General features: G+C 34.0%; 1 protein-coding gene and 2 long non-coding RNA genes across 4 annotated transcripts in view; 2 read left to right on the top strand and 1 right to left on the bottom strand.

The window, feature by feature from the left end:
- The window catches only part of alpha-Man-Ia (alpha-Mannosidase class I a), a 68,245-nt gene extending 47,151 nt beyond the window's left edge, over positions 1-21,094 (top strand). Inside the window, exons 1-9 of one of the 2 annotated variants that reach the window (XM_081995740.1) lie at positions 2,693-2,888; positions 2,946-3,274; positions 6,826-7,044; positions 12,483-12,662; positions 12,719-12,932; positions 12,992-13,216; positions 13,271-13,554; positions 13,616-13,732; positions 18,657-21,094. In XM_081995740.1, the coding sequence (XP_081851866.1) occupies positions 2,708-2,888; positions 2,946-3,274; positions 6,826-7,044; positions 12,483-12,662; positions 12,719-12,932; positions 12,992-13,216; positions 13,271-13,554; positions 13,616-13,732; positions 18,657-18,779 (1,872 nt within the window). In that variant the 5' untranslated portion in view covers positions 2,693-2,707 and the 3' untranslated portion in view covers positions 18,780-21,094. Of the gene's footprint in view, positions 1-2,692; positions 2,889-2,945; positions 3,275-6,825; positions 7,045-12,482; positions 12,663-12,718; positions 12,933-12,991; positions 13,217-13,270; positions 13,555-13,615; positions 13,733-18,656 lie in introns of those variants that run through there. The other variant, XM_081995739.1, reaches the window with a different exon arrangement.
- LOC145740306 (uncharacterized) lies at positions 3,286-6,693 on the top strand. The gene is made up of 2 exons (XR_014181388.1): positions 3,286-5,128; positions 5,289-6,693. It is a non-coding gene; the product is annotated as an uncharacterized LOC145740306 (long non-coding RNA).
- LOC145740305 (uncharacterized) lies at positions 8,477-9,113 on the bottom strand. Its single transcript, XR_014181387.1, has 2 exons — positions 8,741-9,113; positions 8,477-8,638 (listed from the first exon to the last, which is right to left on the bottom strand). It is a non-coding gene; the product is annotated as an uncharacterized LOC145740305 (long non-coding RNA).
- Positions 21,095-21,552: the final 458 nt, after the last annotated feature.

Raw genomic sequence — 21,552 nt, 5'->3', positions numbered from 1 at the left:
AGCAGTCAATACGATAACGAAGGGTCATCTGTACTATTGTGAGCGTGATTCTTATACAGGGTGGTCCAGTTTTAAATGTCAATAATTCACCATTCGATAGCCTATCAAAAAAACTGGAGCAATTTTAATCAAATTTGGAACAAATACATATGAAATTAATACTCATTAGGTGATTTAATGACGTTTGTCGAAACTGTCTCTGTCTGTTAATTTTTCTACCTTATTCTCTACGTCACTGGATATTTTTCAAAAATTTCAATTTTTTTTTTACTTTACTTGTTCAATTTAACAAAATAAGTATCTTTTATAAAATTCTGATTTGAAACTTTGTTTACGAGATAATTGAGTTATTACGTTCAAAGACCCAAAACCAACCCAACCCAACTTAAGAATTGTCTTGAAAACGGTGAAAATTGACCTAAGAAGCTTAAAAAATGTCTTTGTAGCCAGTTTTCATAGTTTCCAGACAAATTAAAAGACTTTAGTTTTGAAAATTTACTTATTAACCAGTAAATTTACTTTGAAACGATGAAAATTGACTTGAGAGGCTTAAAAATTGTCTTTGTATGCAGTTTTCACGGTTTTCAGACAAATTGAAAGACTTTAGCTTTGACAATTGACTTGGAAACTGTGAAAATTGACTTGAAAGGCTTAAAAACTGTCTTTGTAGTCAGTCGTTATAGTTTTCAGATAAGTTGAAAAACTTTAGTAGTAAAAATTGAATTGTAGTCATGAAAAACTACTTTATCTAGAATTTTTGACTACAAATTCACATATTTCAACCTTGAAAATTGACTTGGACACCAAAAAGTGACTCTGAACCAATGAAAAGTGACATCAAAAGCTTAAAATTTGCATTTGAGTAAATTTTCATAATTTGAAAATACATTTCAATATTTTAGTCTTAAATACAGGATATTAACATTAGATTCATGAAAATTGACTTGAAGACTAACTTTTCAAGTTTTTTTACTCTGCTTTTCATTTTCTTATAACTCTGGACTATTTTCAGGGCTTTAAAACTGCTTTCATCTTGGAAAATCGAGTTTTAGGGTTATCTTCACCAAGTTTTTGACATAACAGACTTAAAAAACTATTTTTACATTTTCCATAGGGTTAAACATGCCATTTTACGCTTTGTTAGTGTTAAATTGACTTCTAGGCGCTTCACTGTGCTTTAAGACTGAAAAATCGAATTTTAAACTATTTTTTATAGTAAAAGCATGTAAAAGTTAAGTTTCAGACTCTTCATAGATAAAATTAAACAATTTTCGCATTAAATGCTTCGATATTAGTCTTGAACACTAATTATTAGAATTAAATTAGTTCGGAAATTCGGACTGTTACCAGTGTGTAATTGAATAAAAAAAAGTTTGAATTGAATGACCAGTTTTACACTACCTATAGTCTAAAAAATTGAACGCCAGTAAACATTAGTCCAACAATCCGGTTTTTTGACTATTTTCAGTGTCAAAAATTAACTCGAAAACCTCAGAGATGACCAGATTTGAATCCTTTTGAACCATTTTAAAGTAAAAAATACAATAATCCAAGTAGACATTTTTGTCAATTTTGAATAATATCCAGTGAGCGTAGAAAATAAAGACTATCCTTCTAAACAATTTTGAAGAATGTCATTCACATCACATAACGAGTACTCATTTCATAATTGCTTGTTCCAAATTTGATCAAAATTGGTCAAACGGTCTGACAGTTGTAGCAACTCTGGAGGTCTGTGTCTTCCTTGGAAGCGTTCTTCAGGAAATTGGCATAATGCATGTCAATTTATTTTTTGATGAGCTATCAATTGGTGAATTATTGACATTTAAAACTGGACCACCCTGTATGTTGGTCAGTACAGGAAAATAACACCAAATACAAGTTAAACAATAGAAGGTAAAGAAACCAAAGGTTACTGCGGAAAGATTCAAACCGTTTCTCTGATAAACGTGATGAGTTTTTGTTATGAATGGCAAGACCAAAGTCGTTCCATTCTTATCTGACTGGAAAAACGTGCCAAATTAACTTTCCTGATAAAAAAAGTTTAATATATTATTTTCTTTCAGTATACAATGTGTCCAATTGTAGGTGGAATACCATCAGGTACTTATTTGTTATTAATTGATCACACATTTCTCTATCTGAGTTTAGTCCTTTGAGAGGGAAGCAAATTCCAAGTAAGCTGCATCTGATCAAAAACAACTTCTAGACACTTTTCTTTTTTATGCACAAGTACGCAGTGGTTTTAGCTCTTTTGTTGTTTTTTACTGGATGGAACGACCACTATGTAATTCTTCTTTGGTGTAGATTTAATTTAGGTCTTATTTTCTGTATGACGTAGGGGTTATTTCAAAATTATATGTATCTAATTGGGTCTGTAATTGTAAATTGGGTAATAAAAAGAGTGTAGTCTATTGACTATCACATTATTATGGACAAATGTTTTGGATTTTTATGCGATTTTACAACAAACTTGAGCAACATCTGCTAGACTGTACAAATTCAGAGCAATATTTCAGTGGCTTTCTCTGCCCTCTACCACTTTTTATATCGATTACCTTTTGTGGGCCACTATATACAATTTTGGAGAAAACACACCCATAACACCACCATATCATCTGTTTTGTACGTCTCTTATCGCTTTTTTCTCTTGAAAACTGCCAACAACATGATCTCATTCGTTTCGAAAACTCTCTGATAAGCGCAGATGGCCAGCGGCCTGGGTGTGTGTTCTCTTGTTCTTCATTCTTCATTTACCAGTCGATTTAACCGCGTCTTCGTGAAGAGTCGACTGTATCCAGTCGGGTTTCCTATTGACGAGTGTTGGTTTTTGGTTCTGGTGATTTTGTGTGAATTTTCCACCATTAAAATCATGTACAAGTTGGGAGGTAAGCAGTTACTTTTTGTCGAGAGACTCGAAATTCCAACAAATTCTTCTCCTATAGGAGGAGTAGTTAGTGTTATGGTGCTGGCATACACTGCAGTGTATTTAAGCCGTCACACACGAACAGCATACGAAATGCCGTCCACCACTCCGATTTCACTCAAAGAATCTCCAATGTTGTCAAAACTTATGCGGTCATCTTTGGTGGTAAAAATGTCGGAGAAGTCCTCTAACCGCAAAAACGAGACGAATGACGTGGGGGAGATCAATTTCTATTCATGGGAAACATTCAGTGACGTTGATTCTAGTACTACCGAAAGTAGTGATCTGGGTAATGTTAGTTTGTCTGACATCATCTCCAGTGAAAAACGACGCTGGAAAGTTAAAGAGGTAACTTAACTTTCTGAGAAACATATACATAGTCAAAGTGGTAAATGTGTGGGAAAGACACACAAAGTAATCTGTACTGATAATGGAAATTACAAATATCAATAATTCAATTTTATCTAAGTCTCAGATTTTAAGAAAATATAATAAAGGAAAACATTCTTGGTAGAATTTGGTAGGCTAATAGTCTAATATCGAGGGGTAAACCGCTGAGTACAATTTTGTACACTAATTCCTAATATGCCAATAATGTCCACTAATTCCTTGTAATGCCCAGTAATTCCTAATAACTTCCAATAACTAACCTAACCTACTCCTATTCTAAATTACCACGACTGAAGAGTCTAAAAAACCTTTTTTAATAAGAAAATATGCGTGCAACGATTTAACCCGAAGTAGATATCAACTGTTGCTTAGTTTAAATGGGACACCTTGTATACTTATTGCATTTTTGGATTCTACCTCAAATTCTAGACGTATTTCGTGTATTAATGTCATACACTTTTCTGTATCCGTTTCTGAGATATTTCCCGTTTTATGTGAAATTTAATATTTTCAGTCTCCAAAACAATAATTTTAATTTATGCATATCAGGAAACGTGTTTTTCTTGGTTTTTGTGTTTTGTCGTCTTATACAAGGTTTGTTCTAAGAGTGGGTGAAGAAATCGATAAAATATATCATACAGGATGGTCAAAAAAAGAGCTCAAGACAACAGTCCTAAAAAAGCACGTTCTCTGATTCTCTGTTCAAAATTAAGGTAAGTTTGTATTAGGTCACTTATTTGAAAAATGTATGCTTTAAATTGATCCACTGAGCCACCCTGTAACTGTCAAAATAATCGAGTTATTGGTTAAAGTAGTAGCTGTCAAATTCAATCAAAACTGTCTTTATTATCAAACAACTCGTTTATTTGCAACACTTTGTATAGACTTTTTTATGTCGATGGATAGAAAATATAACGGGCTTTCCAAAAATATGGCCGTTTGTATTAATAGGGTGCTTCGTTTGGCCGCCAGAGGGCTCCAAAGCTAAATAAACGTTTTTCTTGACTGTAACCACTCTAACTTCTTTGAGGGATTTTTTTTTAATCGGTCATGTACGGCTCTGATATTTGGCCCAAACGTAGCACAGTGAGTGTCAAATTTAGATCCGCAGCAAAACTGTAGAAAAAAAATCATTAAAGTCGATTTTCGCTTGCACTAAGTGACCAACATAACGCAAAACCCATTGGAATAGTGGGGGCTTTTCAGGCAACTTAGACCCTTACGAAAATTGTCATTTGCAAAATCGGTTTTTCAAGAAATTTCTATGCATTACATCGTAGTAGACCTAGTAGCTCATGTAACCGTGTTTTCTTAATTTTCCAGGGTCAAATAAGCCCTAACCAGTCAAAAAGGGTTTCTTGGGCATCCTGTCTGTAAACCGTAAATAACACTCGTATTTGAAACACCTTGTATTTACTTTTAAATGTCGATGGATATCCAACGAAATGAGCTTTCCATTGACGTACAAAAGTCGGTTGGTTAGTGATACTGTTTGGCCACTAGAGGGCGTCAACTTTGACCAATTTTTTCGGTGTATCCTTTTGTTTAATATTCAAAAACCCGTTTAATTGCACTATTTTTGCTAGAGTTTTATACGTCAATGGAGAGCCAATGGAACGACCTTTCTAAAAAGTTTTTAACATGGATTGATAGATTAGACGGTTTCGCCGCTAGAGAACGTCAAAGTAAACTATTTTTTTATGACTTTTTCCGTGCATCCTATTGTTCAATCTTGAATAACTCGTTTATTTGCACCATTTTTAGTAGTGTTTTATACGTCAATGGATAGCCAATGAAATGAGCTTTCTAACAGTCTCCCAATTTGAATAGATAGGTTAGACAGTTCGGCTGCTAGAGGGTGTCAAAATTGACCAATTTTTTCGTGCATTCTTTCGTTCAATCGTCAATAACTAGCTTATTTGCCACATTTTGTATAAACTTTTATATGTCAATGTATAGCCAATGAAATAAGCTTTCTATTGACGTATAAAAGATGATGGGTTACGGGTTTTGACGCTAGAGAACGTGAAAATTTTTAAAAGTAAAATTACAAAATTCATAATTTTTCATTATATTCGAACGGAATTCATTGAAATTACCAAACTTTATTTATGTTTAAATTTGAATTTAGATGTTTTCAAAATACCAATGTTCCTCCAGTAATGCCCATTAATTCCTAAAATTTGTACACCATAATGCCCCAGCGGTTTATCCCTCGTCTAATATGCCTTAGAAATCCTAAAAATATCTAAGAACCGCTGATAATTGTGGTTGATCTACATTTCTGTTCAACAAAAAACCGAATTTATTGTTAGGTTAGAATTTCTCTGGAAGTCTAGTCTACTTGTGTCCATTAGTGATCTGGACAGAAAAACAGTCTAACTTAAGGCTTTCCATTAATATGCCACAAGCCAAGCCTTCGTGTTCACAGTCACAAATAAGGTTCAAGAACCAGATCAATTAGTAAAATAGTCGTAGTAGTAGTATGAAGATGTACTATCAAAATGTTGTCAGAAATTGTTCAATAATCGTAAATTTAAACTATTGATATTTCAAATTAAGATCGAAGTTTGTTTATAAGGTTTTCCCTGAAACAGATCTTTTCCTTCCTTCATCGCACATGGTTTGGAGAATTTATCTATGCGAAAAATGGCACAAAATTCAAAATAAAGAGTAGAATTGCCACGAGAAGTGTTGATAGAATGTGACAGAACTGGTTGACAACGGCATGTTTCTCTCAAATTATGTATTCTTTTCTCTTGATAACTCTCATCCCTCGTTTCAAAAATTTAGGACCTGGATTTCATTGCCAACATGGCTAACGCTGGAGCAACATTTAAATGTATTGTTGTAATCATATTATGTACAACATCTTTGTTTCAGACTCTTTAGTTGTTTTTTTGGATACAGCTTATTTGACCACCCGGTAATATCGCAAGTATTTACAATTAGTGATAAGTGTAATTTTATGGTAAGTTTTAATGTCTTTTCAACTTACGATTATTACCTGGCCGGTGGTCGTAAACCTGAAATATCCCTAATTAAACGCAACCTAACAAGACATTTTATTTGCACAAACCGTGTAAGCATGAGATCTTTGCCTGATGGTATTTGCCAGTAAAATAACTCAGCAAACTGAAGTTTTGCTAGTCGTTAACATGGAAAACTCCTTGAAAACCATAATTTTCGATTTTAAACCACTTCAACTTTTTTTTTAAGAGAGTGGTTTAAGTGATTTGCAATTAAATCACCATGGAAGCCTAAAACGACGTCTGAAGACAATCCGAAAGCGAAAAACTGATTTAATGGTTTAGCCACTCGCGTAAAGTGCTTGAAAAAAGAACCACGTCACCGGCGACAGCTGGTTTCCGTTTTAACACCGTCTCCTTATTAAATTATTGCACTAATTAGGTTCCCAAAGTGTTTGCCACCCTCATTAAGGAGTTGATGTCAGCAAAAGGACGCTCCCACTCACGAATTGCGATTAAATTTTGTTTTTCTTTTTGCAGATGATGAAGCACGCTTGGGATAACTACGTCACCCACGCTTGGGGCAAAAACGAGCTGAGACCAGTGTCGAAGAGAGGTCACACTGGCAGCATCTTCGGAAGTCAACCCTTGGGTGCCACCATCCTCGACTCTATCGACACCTTGTACCTTATGGGCATGAACGATGAGTTCAAAAGAGCTAGAGACTGGTTGGCCACTGAGTTTGACGTGGATAGTGTGGTAAGTCAACTAAATGGTAATTTTTGTATGGTACACCTGTGTGTACGCCCCTGTTCCGGTGTGGAGACTCGGGAGAATAGTTTAACGCTTAAGTGAGCATCGGTATTTAAGAAGCATCCTCTCGATTCGTTCCCAGGATTCGTTTGAGCGGATATACACAAATTAATAAAATGTCGTTTTGTGGTCAGTTTTTTTTTTGTGTGCAGTCCCTGGTTACGGTTCGATGTCGATTTACCGGGAATTTTCCGGTAGACGTGCGGTGAAAACCGCACCACCTAGTTAGCATTTTTTTGGCAATCAAATGAGTATTCCTTTGTATAACAAAGTATGTATGGTTCATTTTTTTTCCCGTGGCGGTTACGTCATCAAGTGCTCCGCCATATTGAAATTTACGCACGTCGTTTATTACAAGCTAGGTTATCCATCTATCACCTGTTTGGACGTTGCCGTATTGACAAATTCCTCCTTTAAACCTCACAATATGTATCTTTCATTAAGCAATTATAAATGAAAATGAGAAAACTATATTGTTTTGAAAAAAAACATTCTAAGAATCTCACATGTTTTGCATGCAATAAATGCTTCTTTTTTTTCGAAATCTGTATAATTCATCGGTCCGTTTATTACTGCAACCAACAATACACCAGGTTCACATCTGCTCGTGGAAGATGTGGCAACATAAAGCATAGTTCCAACTGACAGTCGGCTAAACATTTTGAGGTTAAGAATTTTAAAAAGTTGAAAAACACCAAAAATTACAAACAGAAGAAATAAAAACTTAATTTAGGGTTGTTTAAGTATGTGGTTTAAGTTTATTAATTAGTATTGTTATTGCGAGACCTTCGTACAATTTAAGATTTTTCTTCACCAAACTGGAAAACTTGCAACATTTGGTGGTAAACAAAGGCGGAAAGAACAACAACCACATTCAATTTAAATTATCTGGAAAGAACATCACAGATAGGTGCATTCAAACGAGTCATTAACAGCCCAATACCAACGTTTCAAGAATTATTCCATAAAATTTGCAAGAAAGGATGTGTGTATCCTGGGGACTATTAAATCCTAAAGCAGTGTTTTAACTTATAACAGAATTGTTGGTGTTTTAAGAACTTGCTTCTTGGTTTTGTGATATAGATTGCTTATTTATTTCCTTTTGTAAATTTACCCAGCATTAAATACATATCAATTTGGTTTTGTTGTGTGATTTATTTAACATGTTTTTTCAATTTTAGTTCAATTTATTGTAAGAGCAGGTAGGTATAGTATATACGAAGTCAGTTGAAACTACTCAAAAAACAATTCTGGTGGAATAATCGTCGGAATCTTTGTTAAACATGGGCGGCGTTATAAAAATTTATTAAGGCGCTTTTTGCATGAACTGATCAATAAAACAAGTAAGAAAAAGGTATCATTGTTAATAAACAATGTAACTTAAACCCCCAAGAACTGTATTAAATATGTAAACACACACTGAACAATATTATTTATATTTTAATATGATACGAATGAAAACTCTAAATACCGGACTGCACTGCCTTTTTCACAAGTACGGAAGGAAGCTAATCGAGGGTCTAACAAGCATCTGAAAAAACTAAAAATAGTTTTTAAAATGCTGGCCAATAGAAACTGTGGTGCAACCAATCAAACAGCTTTACGGTGGTTATACATACTCAGAATTATTGGTGACACTCACACATCAAGTCCACGTTGACTCGCTGCAAATTTCTACGGGGGACAATCACATACAAATTTGCTCGTTTTTTCCTATGCTTTATGTGGTGTGTTGATCGAACCCCGTATTTTGACCTGTCCCAACTGACTTCGTATAGACTATACCTCAGTTAAAGAAATTACCTAATTTTATGATTGTTTATGAAGAAAACTAGACTTCTTAGATAAAAAAGAAACTTGAGTGTACTTTTTAAAGATTTTATTTGTATATTTCATAATGTGTAAATAATACAATTAAAATAGTAATTTAACCTACTATCTGATGTAAAAGTATTTAACAGTAGCACCATCTGTTTCTAGCTAGTCAGACAAGATATGGCAAATTGATAAGGGCTAATTCTGCAAAATAATGGCATTTGATCAAATTTATGTATTAAGTAACTTGTATCTTTCTAATATTACCTAAAACTTATTAGAAATTTGTTTTTTCAACACTCTGCATATGGATTTTGACAACACCATTAAAACCATAGCTTCAAAACACCTTTTGTTCAGTCTTTTAGAGCAATTGATAATGGGACTTTTTAAATGTGGACCCTTTCAAAGCATGATAAGCAAACTCCAGATTAGGCGAATAAAGGTACCTGAAACATAAGCTATTTAGTATTAGCAGCTTATTAATACCTCTACCAGAGTCCTTTTTATAGTATTAGGTAAGTCACCTTGTCAGCTTCTGCTAAATACACCTTTACTCTATATCCATGTTTCTTCGAGAACCACTGGCTTGAATAAACTTGGTTTTTGTAGTGTTCTTGTAAAAACTCTTCTTGGGAGTAGGTAAATATATGGCCTGTTTCATTGTGACAGTGTTTTCTATTAGAAAAGGCATCCTTTTCTGTTCCACAAACTCTAGTTCCTTCAGAATGTTTCACTGGGTCCCTTGATAGTTGTAAAGTGTATTAAGAAGGTGGCATTTTCAAAACTGACTACCGAAACACACACACATTATCTAGTCTCACACGTAGTATCACAGTTAAATCAAAATACTTGTTAAAATATTGTAAAATTTACATCAAAAATAAAAAATGTCTCTTGGTTTACTTTTTGTTAACAATGGCGGCCGATTTTTCGAACCTTGTCGTCCTGATTGATTGCCGACGTGACTAGATGACGTCAAAATTCTATCGCGCTCGGAACGCATGTAATAGACAAGAAAGGCAAATGATGACATAACCGCCACGGGAAAAAAAATGGACCATACGTAAATTTCTATCAAAACTAAAAAAAAAATAACATGGGAAAACGGTTGTTGTGTTGGATTTTTTTGGGCGTGTACAGTTTATTTAATTGAGAAACCTTTCAGATAAAAGTTGTAGAGCGCATATTCGTTTATCAAACTGTATTTTGTTCAATACAGAGAGTCGTTCAGACACAAAACATCTCAACAATACCGAAAATTTGAATTTTGCGCTGCACGGTTACTAAGATCCACAAACAAACCTCAGTTCTGCCAATCTATTGTCAAACGTTGGTGAATGTTTTTAATAAGAACCACCAATAAATCATCTTCAGACATGTAGACAAGTTTGGCGATGATTCAAAATGTTGATATTTAAAAAGCATGAAAGCAAATTTCTTCCAGGAACACAATCCAGACCTGCAAATTCTCTTTGTTTAGGTTTGTAAAGTAAAAAATAACTGCCTAATGGCATAGTGACTAGTATTGGCAAAATTTGCTTATTTTGAGGTTGTCTTTCTAAAGGTTTCAAATAAAAATTGGATTTATTGGTTCACACTTCAAGCTACAGTACCTACATTGTGTGTCTTTCAAGAGCTTAGGACAGGTAAAAAGAAACTTGATTTAAGCATGTAACTACATTATGTCAACAATCTACCACAGTGTGGTAAACAGTTCTAGAAAGCATATAGCCATCAAAAACAGAGCACCTAGTGACTCGTTACGTTAAGTGTTTGTGCCAATTTCAGGTTTTGCTATAAACATTCACTAATAAATTTAAGCTGTCTACTTAGAGTTTCCTAATTTTCATTACTGATACAACAGAACAATTAATAATACTTGATCAAGAAACATCAGTATACCATAAGATCTTCTTACCTTGTAAATCTAGGGAAAAATGCTCTGATGAGTAGTTCCAAAAACATTTCTTTTATTTAGATACAACAAACTAAATAACAGTTATGTAGTAAAAACTTAAACACACTGTAAATAGGAACAAAACAAATACATATCACAATAAAAGTAACTAAAATCAGAACACTTTTGAAAGTGGCATTTCCACAAGCTTAACCAAAACAATTTTCAATGTTTTGGCTTGTTTAGTATTGTAACTGTAATTAGCTTGATGATTCGCCTACAAATCCATTTGAATAGTTATTATAGCTAACTTATTATTAGTAAAGGTATCTACCTAATTTACCTATTTAGCAAATTCGGTAAGGATAGGTTGTGGTCAGTTCAACCAAGTTTGCACAGTTTTTCAGATATCAATACTTTGAATCGATTTATGATTTTCCACAGGGTTTTACGGTTTTACCTAAACGCCTGAGGTGATAAATTCTGTCGTTATTGTTCCAGTTAAATAAAATATAGCATTTGCTTGAAAAACTGCCCTGCAAAGTAAATATGGCTCATTGAACCCATTGGCTCGAAATTTAAGATTATACCTACTAACTTTTATTATTCTGGATAAAACTAGTGTTAAATAAAGTATCTTTATTACATTTCACTCTATTTTCTTACCCAAAATAGCCAAAAGTGAGACCAAAATTATTATAATTTTAGTAGGTTGGTAACACTCCCAGCTTCTTATTTGTTCATTGATCTGTCATCATCATAGCGACCGAGTGGCGCGAAATTTTAAAGGTTTTGAGTCTAAATGGCCAAATCTTCAGAATTGCAAAAATATATTGATAGCCAAAGATAAGCTCTACAACATTTATTCAAGAAGTTTATATCATACATCAGGACAATATAACCCTAAAGTATATAGTTACGTTTACACTAATATACAACTTTATAAGATTATTTCCCTCATTGTACTAGCAGCCAATAAAATTCAATGAACCTTTCTAGTTCGACCAATGAGAGCCGTTATATACTGAATAAATCCCTAGTTGCTAAAATTTTACACTGAATAAACCTCCTACCTTTTTCGAATACGTTTTTTTGAAGAACATTTGATATTAAACGAAACGGGATTTAGACACATATAAAATTTAAGCTATTTTCTTCAATATTAACAATTAATAAATCACTATAACGTAGTTTTCATTAAACAATTACATAAATTAAAATATTATGACGTCTGATTGTCAATCTGAAATGTAAACAAAAATATACATGGCTGAACGAAAATCTCGTCTGCTGGGGTGAGTTCAATATTATCATTAATTTCATCACCTTTAGTTTAGTATTTGTGTTCTAACTAAGGTGTTTTCTTGTTAATAAACTAAAATGTGAGTTTTCAGGAAATAATCTTGACATATACCCCTCCGCGTTCACGTTTTATCACGTAAAATGTGCATTGGTAAGTTTTTTGCAAAATTTTTCTTTTAGGCAAATGTTTTCGACTAAATAATTATTTGGAAAAAATCCTTCGACCTGCGGTCTCAGGATTTTATCGTCGAATTATTTACTCTCAATCATTTTCCAAGCAAAATTTTGCAAAAAATCACCTATGCACAGTTTACCCGATAAAACTTGAACGTCTCGGGATATAACCTATGAGTAAATATTCTTGTAGGTGGCTGACGTGTCAGTTTTTGAAGTGAACATCCGTTTCATTGGCGGCCTACTAACTTGCTATGCCCTGACTGGTGACGTAATGTTCAGAGACAAAGCGCAACACATCGCCGACAAGTTGCTGCCAGCTTTCAACACACCCACGGGCATTCCCAACGCTTTAGTCAACTTCAAAACTGGGGTATGTTACAACCTTGTATGCCTTTTTTTAGTTATTTCACTGTTTTTGTAACCTAGACAAGCAAAAACTACGGATGGGCTAGTGGCAGCTCGAGCATCCTCTCGGAATTTGGAACTTTACACTTAGAGTTTGCCTATTTGAGTGATATCACCGGCAACACTATCTACAGGAACAAAGTAGACAAGATTAGACAAGTTCTCAACGAAGTTGAGAAACCTAACGGTCTCTATCCGAATTATTTGAACCCTAGAAGTGGGAAATGGGGACAGCGTAAGCAACCAAATTCAACTATCCCTAATATGAGACTAAATATACGAGTTGAATTATAGATCACATGTCTATGGGAGCTCTGGGAGACAGTTTCTACGAGTACCTACTCAAATCCTGGCTGCAAAGCGGTAAAGAGGACAACGAAGCCAGGCAAATGTTTGATGAAGCCATGGACGCTGCCATGAAACACTTGCTCAAAGAATCCCCGGCTGGTTTGACCTATTTTGCTGAGATGAAGTTCGAGAGAGTCGAACACAAAATGGACCACTTGGCTTGTTTTTCTGGTAAATTTACTTCGTTTAGCCATTTAACGGGTTTTATTTATGGTTTTCATGCAGGTGGTATGTTGGCTTTGGCTTCAAAAACCCTGAAAGACGATCACTCCTCAAAGTATATGGATACGGCCAAGCAAATCACCAACACGTGTCACGAGTCGTACGACCGAACCTACACCAAGTTAGGCCCTGAATCATTCAGGTTTAGTGAAGGAGCCGAAGCTAGAGCTTTGAAAAGCACGGAGAAATACTACATCCTCAGGCCTGAAACGATAGAGTCGTACTTTTATCTGTACAGGCTGACCAAGGATGAAAAGTACCGTGATTGGGGCTGGGAGGCTGTGCAGGTAAGAGTGTGACTAAACTGAACTTTTAACAGTTCAAATAATAATGTAAATGGGGTTCTAGGCTTTAGAGAAACACTGTAGGGTGCCTGGAGGCTACACGGGAATCAAAAACGTTTACTCCGAAGAGCCACAACAGGACGATGTTCAGCAGAGTTTCTTCCTTGCAGAAACCTTAAAGGTGAGTTTTTTTCTGATTTTTAGTATTGTTCCAATAGAGGTAAATGATCCGGAGGATATTTTAGTTATGTGTGTTTAAAAACACAACAAAACCAATCGGTAAACATATACTGCTACCAATAATTGTGTTTTGCCTAGTGGCCTTAACATAATCATTTTAAGTTGATTGGTTGTAGTTATGAATCTTGTTTTTTGCCAGCCCATTTTTTTTGGGGTTTAGGATGTTCACACTCGCTACTTTCACAAAAAAAATCATAAAATATATCTACATGGTGGTCCAGTTTTAAATGTCAATAATTCACCAATCGATAGCCCATCAAAACATAAGTTGACACGCATTATGTCATTTTCCTGAAGAACGCTTCCTAAGGAAAACACAGACCTGCAAAATTCAGTTTTGAAAATCTTTTTTTGCTGCAACTGTCAGACAGTTAGACTAATTTTATTCTAAAAATTAAAGTTTTAGACTAATATCGTAACATTTAATGCCAAAATTGTTTACTTTCATTAATGAAGAGTCTGAAACTTAACTTTTACTATAAAAAATAGTTTCAATTTCGATTTTTCAGTCTTAAAGCACAGTGAAGCGTCTAGAAGTCAAATTAATACTGATAAAGCATGAAATGGCATATTTAAGCCTACGAAAAATGTAAAAATAGTTTTTTAAGTCTGCTGTGTCAAAAGCTTGGTGAAGATAAGCCTAAAACTCAATTTCCCAAGCTGAAAGCAGTTTCAAAGCCCTAAAAATAGTTCAGAGTTCTAAGAAAATGAAAAGCATAGTAAAAAAAACCTGAAAAGTTAGTCTTCAAGTCAATTTTCATGAATCTAATATCAATATCCTGTATTTAAGACCTATTTTGAAGACTAAAATATTGAAATGTATTTTGAAACTTACTTCAAATGCAAAATTTAAGCCTTTGATGTCACTTTTCATTAGTTCAGAGTCACTTTTTGGTGTCCAAGTCAATTTTCAAGGTTGAAATGTGTGAATTTGTTGTAATAAATTTTAGAAAAAGTTTTTCAACTTATCTGACTACAAAGACAGTTTTTAAGCCTCTCAAGTAAATTTTCACCGTTTTCAAGACAATTTTTATGTTGGGTTGGGTTGGTTTTGGGTCTTTAAACGTAATTACTCAATTTTGTCGTAAACAAAACTTCAAATCAGAGTTTTGTAAGAGATACTTATTTTGTCAAATTGAAAAAGTAAAAAAAACGGAAAATTTTGAAAAATGTCCAGTGACATAGAATATAAGGCAGAAAAATGAAAACCATCTTTTTGTATTTACACCACTGGACAGTTTCGATTAATGGAAATATTAATTTCATATGTATTTGTTCTAAATTTGATTAAAATTGCTCCAGCGGTCTGACAGTTATGACGAGAAACTGATTTTTTAAACTGAACATTTATGGACTGTATTTTCCTTGGGGTGCAAACTTTTAGACCTCCACTTTCCCACTCAGAACTTCCAATTATCAAAATTTGTAATATAGCGTAACTGGGGTAATAATTATTTCCATAATAAGCAGGTCTGGGAAAACAGTAATCCAGTTTCTTTCTTACCAAATCATAATACGCCTATAGATCCATTAAAAAATATACTTTTAATAGTTTTTATATCTGTCCAACTCATGAAAGGAAGATATGGAGCACCCTGTAGGTTTTTCCCATCTGCTTACGCGAAGAAATGGAAAGTTCTCAGAAATTTATTGTTGGATAAAATTTCAAAAGAATTTTAGGAAAATTTAAGAGAATGATGCAGAAATTTAAGCAATGGAATTTAGACTATTTGGAAATTATAAAATACCAAGTAGAAGTGTTTCTTGGAGCAGAGTGTAAGTAATCTTTACAGCTCCATGGAACCAAATTTGACAGTTCTGACGTCGAGGAACACTTTATACTTTTCTTACGATACGAAAGAAAACCTGTTCACCAGTAACGGGAAACTATAAAATTATTTAAGTTTATAGCTTCATGAAGGCAAATTTGACAGTTGGAACATTAAAAAGTACTTTGCTTGCGTCACGTGATTGCTGTCATAACTGCCAAAACTCACTCACTAGTGATCTGGTGAGTGAGAACTATTTTGGATTGGTAATTTTGCCTCAAAGCTGTGTGATTTTTTGACATCAAAGTGTCTGTTAATGTCAATAATTTTATGGAGTTATAAATACAACTAATCTGCATATTCTAATAATTGTATATTAGAGCTGAATGAGTTTTGACAGTTGATAGCATATTAAAGGGACGCTTACCCAAATCGCTAAATGTCAAATTGGGAGCTCTTTTGAGGTGCAACTACAAAGTACAAATGTTTTACATTTGATAGTTTCTTCTTATTTCTGAATGAGTTTTAATAGTTAGAACAAATGTCACCTGATTATATGCCACGCTAAGTGTCGTAACTGTCAAATGTAACGTCACAACTACAAAATGTACCTCCATAAAGTTACAAATAAAAAAAGCGACGCGATTATTTTTACTTTGTACATTTTACATTTTCACTGTTTAATAAGTTTTGTCAGCTGTCAGATGATTATAAGTTGGTCATTAAACGTTATAGCCAATTCAGTCCGTCAAAGTGGTAACGTTTTTCTTACCACACGACTTTAAAAAGCTTTTTGAGCTTTAAACGTTGCCAAGATGACTGAATTAAGAGTTTTAACTTTGACAGCGTGGATTTCAATGTTATTTTCAAGCTTTTCCAAGCGGAAGGAGAGTCTGAAGAACTGAAAAGCCATACATTTTAGTATTGGAATCTATTTTATATGAACTACACCATTTACACATGTAGTTTAGAAAGCGTCAGTTGAATTTTAGAAATCATAAGATGGATTTGAAAAATATCATTTGTATTTCAGAAAAGGTACTTTCAATTTTAGAATAATAACTTTGATTTTCGAAATTGCAATTTGTATTTCAGATTAGTCACTTGTAGTATAGAAAAGAGCAGTTGGATTTTAGACATGGTCATTTGTAATTTGCAAAATTAAAGTGGAGCAAAAAAAGTTAATAAAAAAAAGTAAATAAGTAAAAAAAGTAAATAGTTTAACGAATATTTTTAATGACATTGTGGTTTAAGCAGTTCAATGAAAAGAAGAGTACAATTTTTCGATAAAAATGTTAAGAGTATCCATTAATGGCGTTTGCAGCTGAAAATAATGACAGCTGTCAAAGTTTAAGCAAATTGTGTCTTAGGTCCAGTTAGTTCCAGCCTTTCGAAGACGAGATATCTGGTTTTCATGTCAAATAGAAGGTCTCTTTCGATAAAACATTAAACCCAATAATCATTACAATATACAAAGTGTTTCAAAAATTACGGCCAAAAACGTTAATTGGAAGGCAGTTTTTTGGGGCTCGATATTTCCCTTAGGAATGACTAAAAAAAATAATTATATGAACAAATCGTATTATTTTGACCTGCTGTATGCCCCCGAGAGATTGTCATATAGTTATGGGACACCCTGTATATTTTATATAAATTAATACTCCCGATGGACGGGTTATTTGCTTAAAGTGATATTAAAAAAAAAACAATTAACTAATAACCACATAGAAACACAAACAAATCTGAAATTGAAATAACGCGTTCTAAAATACAAGTGATTTTTTCTGAAATACAAGTGACGAATCTGAAATACAACTTACGTTTTCTAAAACCAAATTTACGATAATGAAATACAAGTTATACAGGGTGGACCATAAGTAATGGGACATATAGCTACAGCATATTCCTGACATCAAAATAATACGATTTAGCGAAATTGTTCTATACCGAAAATTAATATTAAGAAAGATACAGGGTGTGAAAGTTGAAATTTTATTTTTGTTTTTTTATCATATCTTCACGGTCGTTTGATATAAATTACTGAAAGTTGGTATAAAGGGGTTTTGGCAGGCGTTAAATACGATGCTTTCATTTGTTTTGTAATAGCTGATAGGGGGCGCTAGCTGCAACCATATCCGTTCCTTCAAGAGACTCTAACTTTTTTTTACGGAACTGAAACGACCATATGCTCTCAAAACATGATTCTAAGATGTTTTCTATGTAAAAAAGGTATACTTGTTGTAAGTCTTAAAAGTTGACTGTTTTCGAGTTATTTAATGTTTTATTATTGCATGCATTGTCGTATGTTAATACGATATGTGCTGTATACCCTTAAGTTACACACATAACAGTTTCTGTATGTAAATTTGACCGTTTAAAAAATGTTTGTAAACTTTAAAATAAAGCTAGTTGTTATGAACGCCCTTTTTGTTTTTGTATCAAATCCTACTTAGAATTAAAAAAAAAATAGTAATTAAAATCTGCTGTACATGTAAATGCATGCAATAATAAAAGATTAAATAACTCGAAAACGGTCGACTTTTAAGACTTACAACAAGTATACCTTTTTTACGTAGAAAACATCTTAGAATCATATTTTGAAGTCATATGGCCGTTTCAGTTCCGTAAAAAAAAGTTTGAGCCTCTTGAAGGGACGGAGATGGTTACCGCTAGCGCCCCCTATCAGCTACTACAAAACAAATGAAAGCATCGTATTTTACGCCTGCCAAAACCCCTTTATACCAACTTTCAGTAATTTATATCAAAAGACCGCGAAGATATGACAAAAAAGCTAAAATAAAATTTCAACTTTCACACCCTGTATCTTTCTTAATATTAACTTTCGGTATAGGACAATTCAGCTAAATCGTATTATTTTGATGTCAGGAATATGCTGTAGCTCTATGTCCCATTACTTATGGTCCACCCTGTAGATTCTGAAATCCAACTTATATTTTCTAAACTACATGTGTAAATGGTGTAGTTTTTTTCATGTTTCATTTCATTTCATGTTTTGATTGTGGTAAAATTAAAATACATTCAACAACAACCTCTGTTAGTAGAGTAATAAATGATCTCTTCATTTTCATCTTTCAGTATTTATATCTGCTCTTCTCTGATGACGACTACTACAGTCTGGACCAATGGGTGTTCAACACAGAGGCTCATCCACTGCCAGTCAAAGGAATAAATCCTTTTTACAGGGAGGCGGCCGCCTAACGTCTAGTCAAAATCTAGGGGTCGGCTAGAAAAAGGGGCCACAGCGCGAAAGCCGATCCGTAACGGCTGTAGTGAGGTAGTTTTAACAAAGTCTGTTGTCCAAAATTTAGGTATTAATCGCGGTTAATTATGTTTTGGTAGTGAGTTTTCAGGCGGCTGTATGAAACAAAGAGATTTGAGGTTGGTTGTTGTGGTTATGTGGAGTATTTTGATCTCAAAAGTTGGGTAACTATTTTTTAAGATGAGTTCACATGTGCAGCATATGCGTAAATCACAGCACTGTTTGTAGTTTCTGATTGTTCAAAATTGTATTTGCTTGACCAATCACAAACGGCAAACAATACTGTGATTTACTCAAACACTGCATATGTGGTTTTATCATTGATTGGATAAATACAGTTTCGAGATTTATGGCAGTAATAACTTTGTTAACAGAAATAACTTGATGAAGAAGAAACATAATATGAATCTTATTGATAAATAAAGGTTGATTCATGCCATTTATGGGCCAACAAAAGGATCATCAAAATTTCGAATAACTTTTTCCAAAACCATCGGTTCTATGGCCGCAATTTCAGTCCGAATATTGCGCTTAAGGTCTTGCATTGTCCGGAGAGCATTCGCATACAGTTTTTCTTTCAAAAATCCCCAAAGAAAATAGTCAAGAGGTGTTAAATCGCATGATCTCGGGGGCCAATTGACATCGGAATTTCTTGAAATTATGCGGTCTTGAAATTTCTCGTGCAATAAGGCGATTGTTTGGCGAGATGTGTGAGCCGTTGTTCCGTCTTGTTGAAACCAAAGTTTTTCAGCATCAATACGATCCAGTTGTGACCACAAAAAGGGTGTTATCATGCCGCGATAACGTTCCCCATTGAGGGTAATGGCCTTTTCTTCCGCATTTTCAAAAAAGAATGGTCCAACGATGCCTCCAGCCCATAAGCCGCACCAAACGGTTGTTTATGATATTCGTGTGGATTTTCAAAACCCCAGAATCTGGAATTTTGCTTATTTACGTACCCATTAAGGTGAAAATGATCTGAGTGCAAAAAATCACTCACTGCGGCCATGTTTTCAGGAGTACGAGCTGGAGGAGCATGTTGGTATGGACCTTTTACCGAACCAGTTTCCTCAAAACGATTAACAATCCAAAGAATTTTCTAGGCTCTGTAGGGCGTCCATGTCGGACAAAACTAAGTTATAGATGGCGCACCCATTATTAATTAATATTTTTTGATTGGTAAATCTGAACTTTGACGTCCTGTATGTAGTCAACAATCTGGATTAAGCATTTTGTACAGACATTTTCAAGACATCCTTTATATTAGTTACTCAACTAGGCTAAACTCTTAACTACAACTGCCTAATTCCTTCTTCGAAATCTGTTGACAACTTTATTTAAACTCTCTCTAACTGGATTTGTGGATAGAGCTGTCATAAACTCCGTACCAAAAAGCGACTCTCTATTTTAAAATTTTTGAGCTTAACCCCTTAGATTCTTAACAGAATTTAAGTGAGTTTTGCCTTTTTGTTGTAAATAAATTCACAGATATTTGAGGTGCGCAAGTGGTGTGATTGAGTTTCTTTGGTTACCATTTTTTGCAAATGAGTGAGTCAGAAACCGCTGTAGGCTATATTGTAGTCTAGACGTTTTATCTTCCCTATGGGAACTTTTTTATTTATATACTACTAAGTAAACCGATATAATTCTTTCAATTGATATAAGCCAAACAGTTTAAGGTGGACTATGTTTTCCTCCTTTTTAGAGTTGTTTCCAATATAAGTGAACTAAATGCATTTTTTTAACTCTAACGAAAGTTCAATTATAGGGACTTATCCAGACTGCAACACCAATTTTGTGACTGTAATAAATCTATTTTTAATTGAACACTCTATAACTTCAAGAGACTGATTGTTAAGAAATTTATAATGTTGGATTTTCTTCGCGAGGTTGAGAGAGATCCTGAGTCCTCTGTTTTCAATTTTAATAATACCAATTTCCGAGATTATATTTAAAAAAAAACTTTAGATAATCTAAATAATTATTACTAGAGATATTTAATAAGAGTTTTTTTGTACATATAGTATTGTTGATATTTTTTAAGTAGATAGTACAATTGTCGCCACTGTAACATAATTTGTAAATGAGATTCTTTATATACATTACATGTAGAGTACTTTTAAAAAAATTGGTGTATTGGTAGTTCAGTGAGAAGAATTAATTCTGGAATGTATGATATTTATTTAACTAATTAGTAAGGAGAACGGTATTGTATGGAACAACAAATATTAAAAAAATAAAACATGACAATTTTCATTTGCCTTATTTTTGTATTTCCACTAATTTTAGTATCCCTTGACCTTTATTGATTTTATTTGGGGGGTATTCGTTTTCACGCTCCATGGAGCAAGTAAATGACGGAGATATTCCCAATAAAGGATTAAAACAGGGCGACGGACTCGAACCGACACTGGAATATGTCACACGACAAACAAACGCTGGGAGGTCAAACTTATTAACAAACAAATTGGTACAACTGGCCGCCTACGCAGATAATATCAATATTATGTCCCGCAGAGCGGAAGAGGCGGCAGAAATATACACACAACTGAAGAGAGAGGCCAGAAACATCGGACTCGAAATAAATACACAAAAGACAAAAACACTAACCCAGGCAAGAACAAGAGGAAACGAAAACTACCTCAGAGTAGAGGATAACGTGGATGCTGTCCAGAGCTTTACATAAATAGGTGTTGAACTCAAAACGAGAGG

This window comes from Ips typographus, linkage group LG1 (assembly GCF_016097725.1).
Source record: "Ips typographus isolate SLU linkage group LG1, UJ_Ityp_2.0, whole genome shotgun sequence".
NCBI lineage: Eukaryota > Metazoa > Arthropoda > Insecta > Coleoptera > Curculionidae > Ips > Ips typographus.
This window is presented reverse-complemented; position numbering and strand designations above follow the sequence as displayed.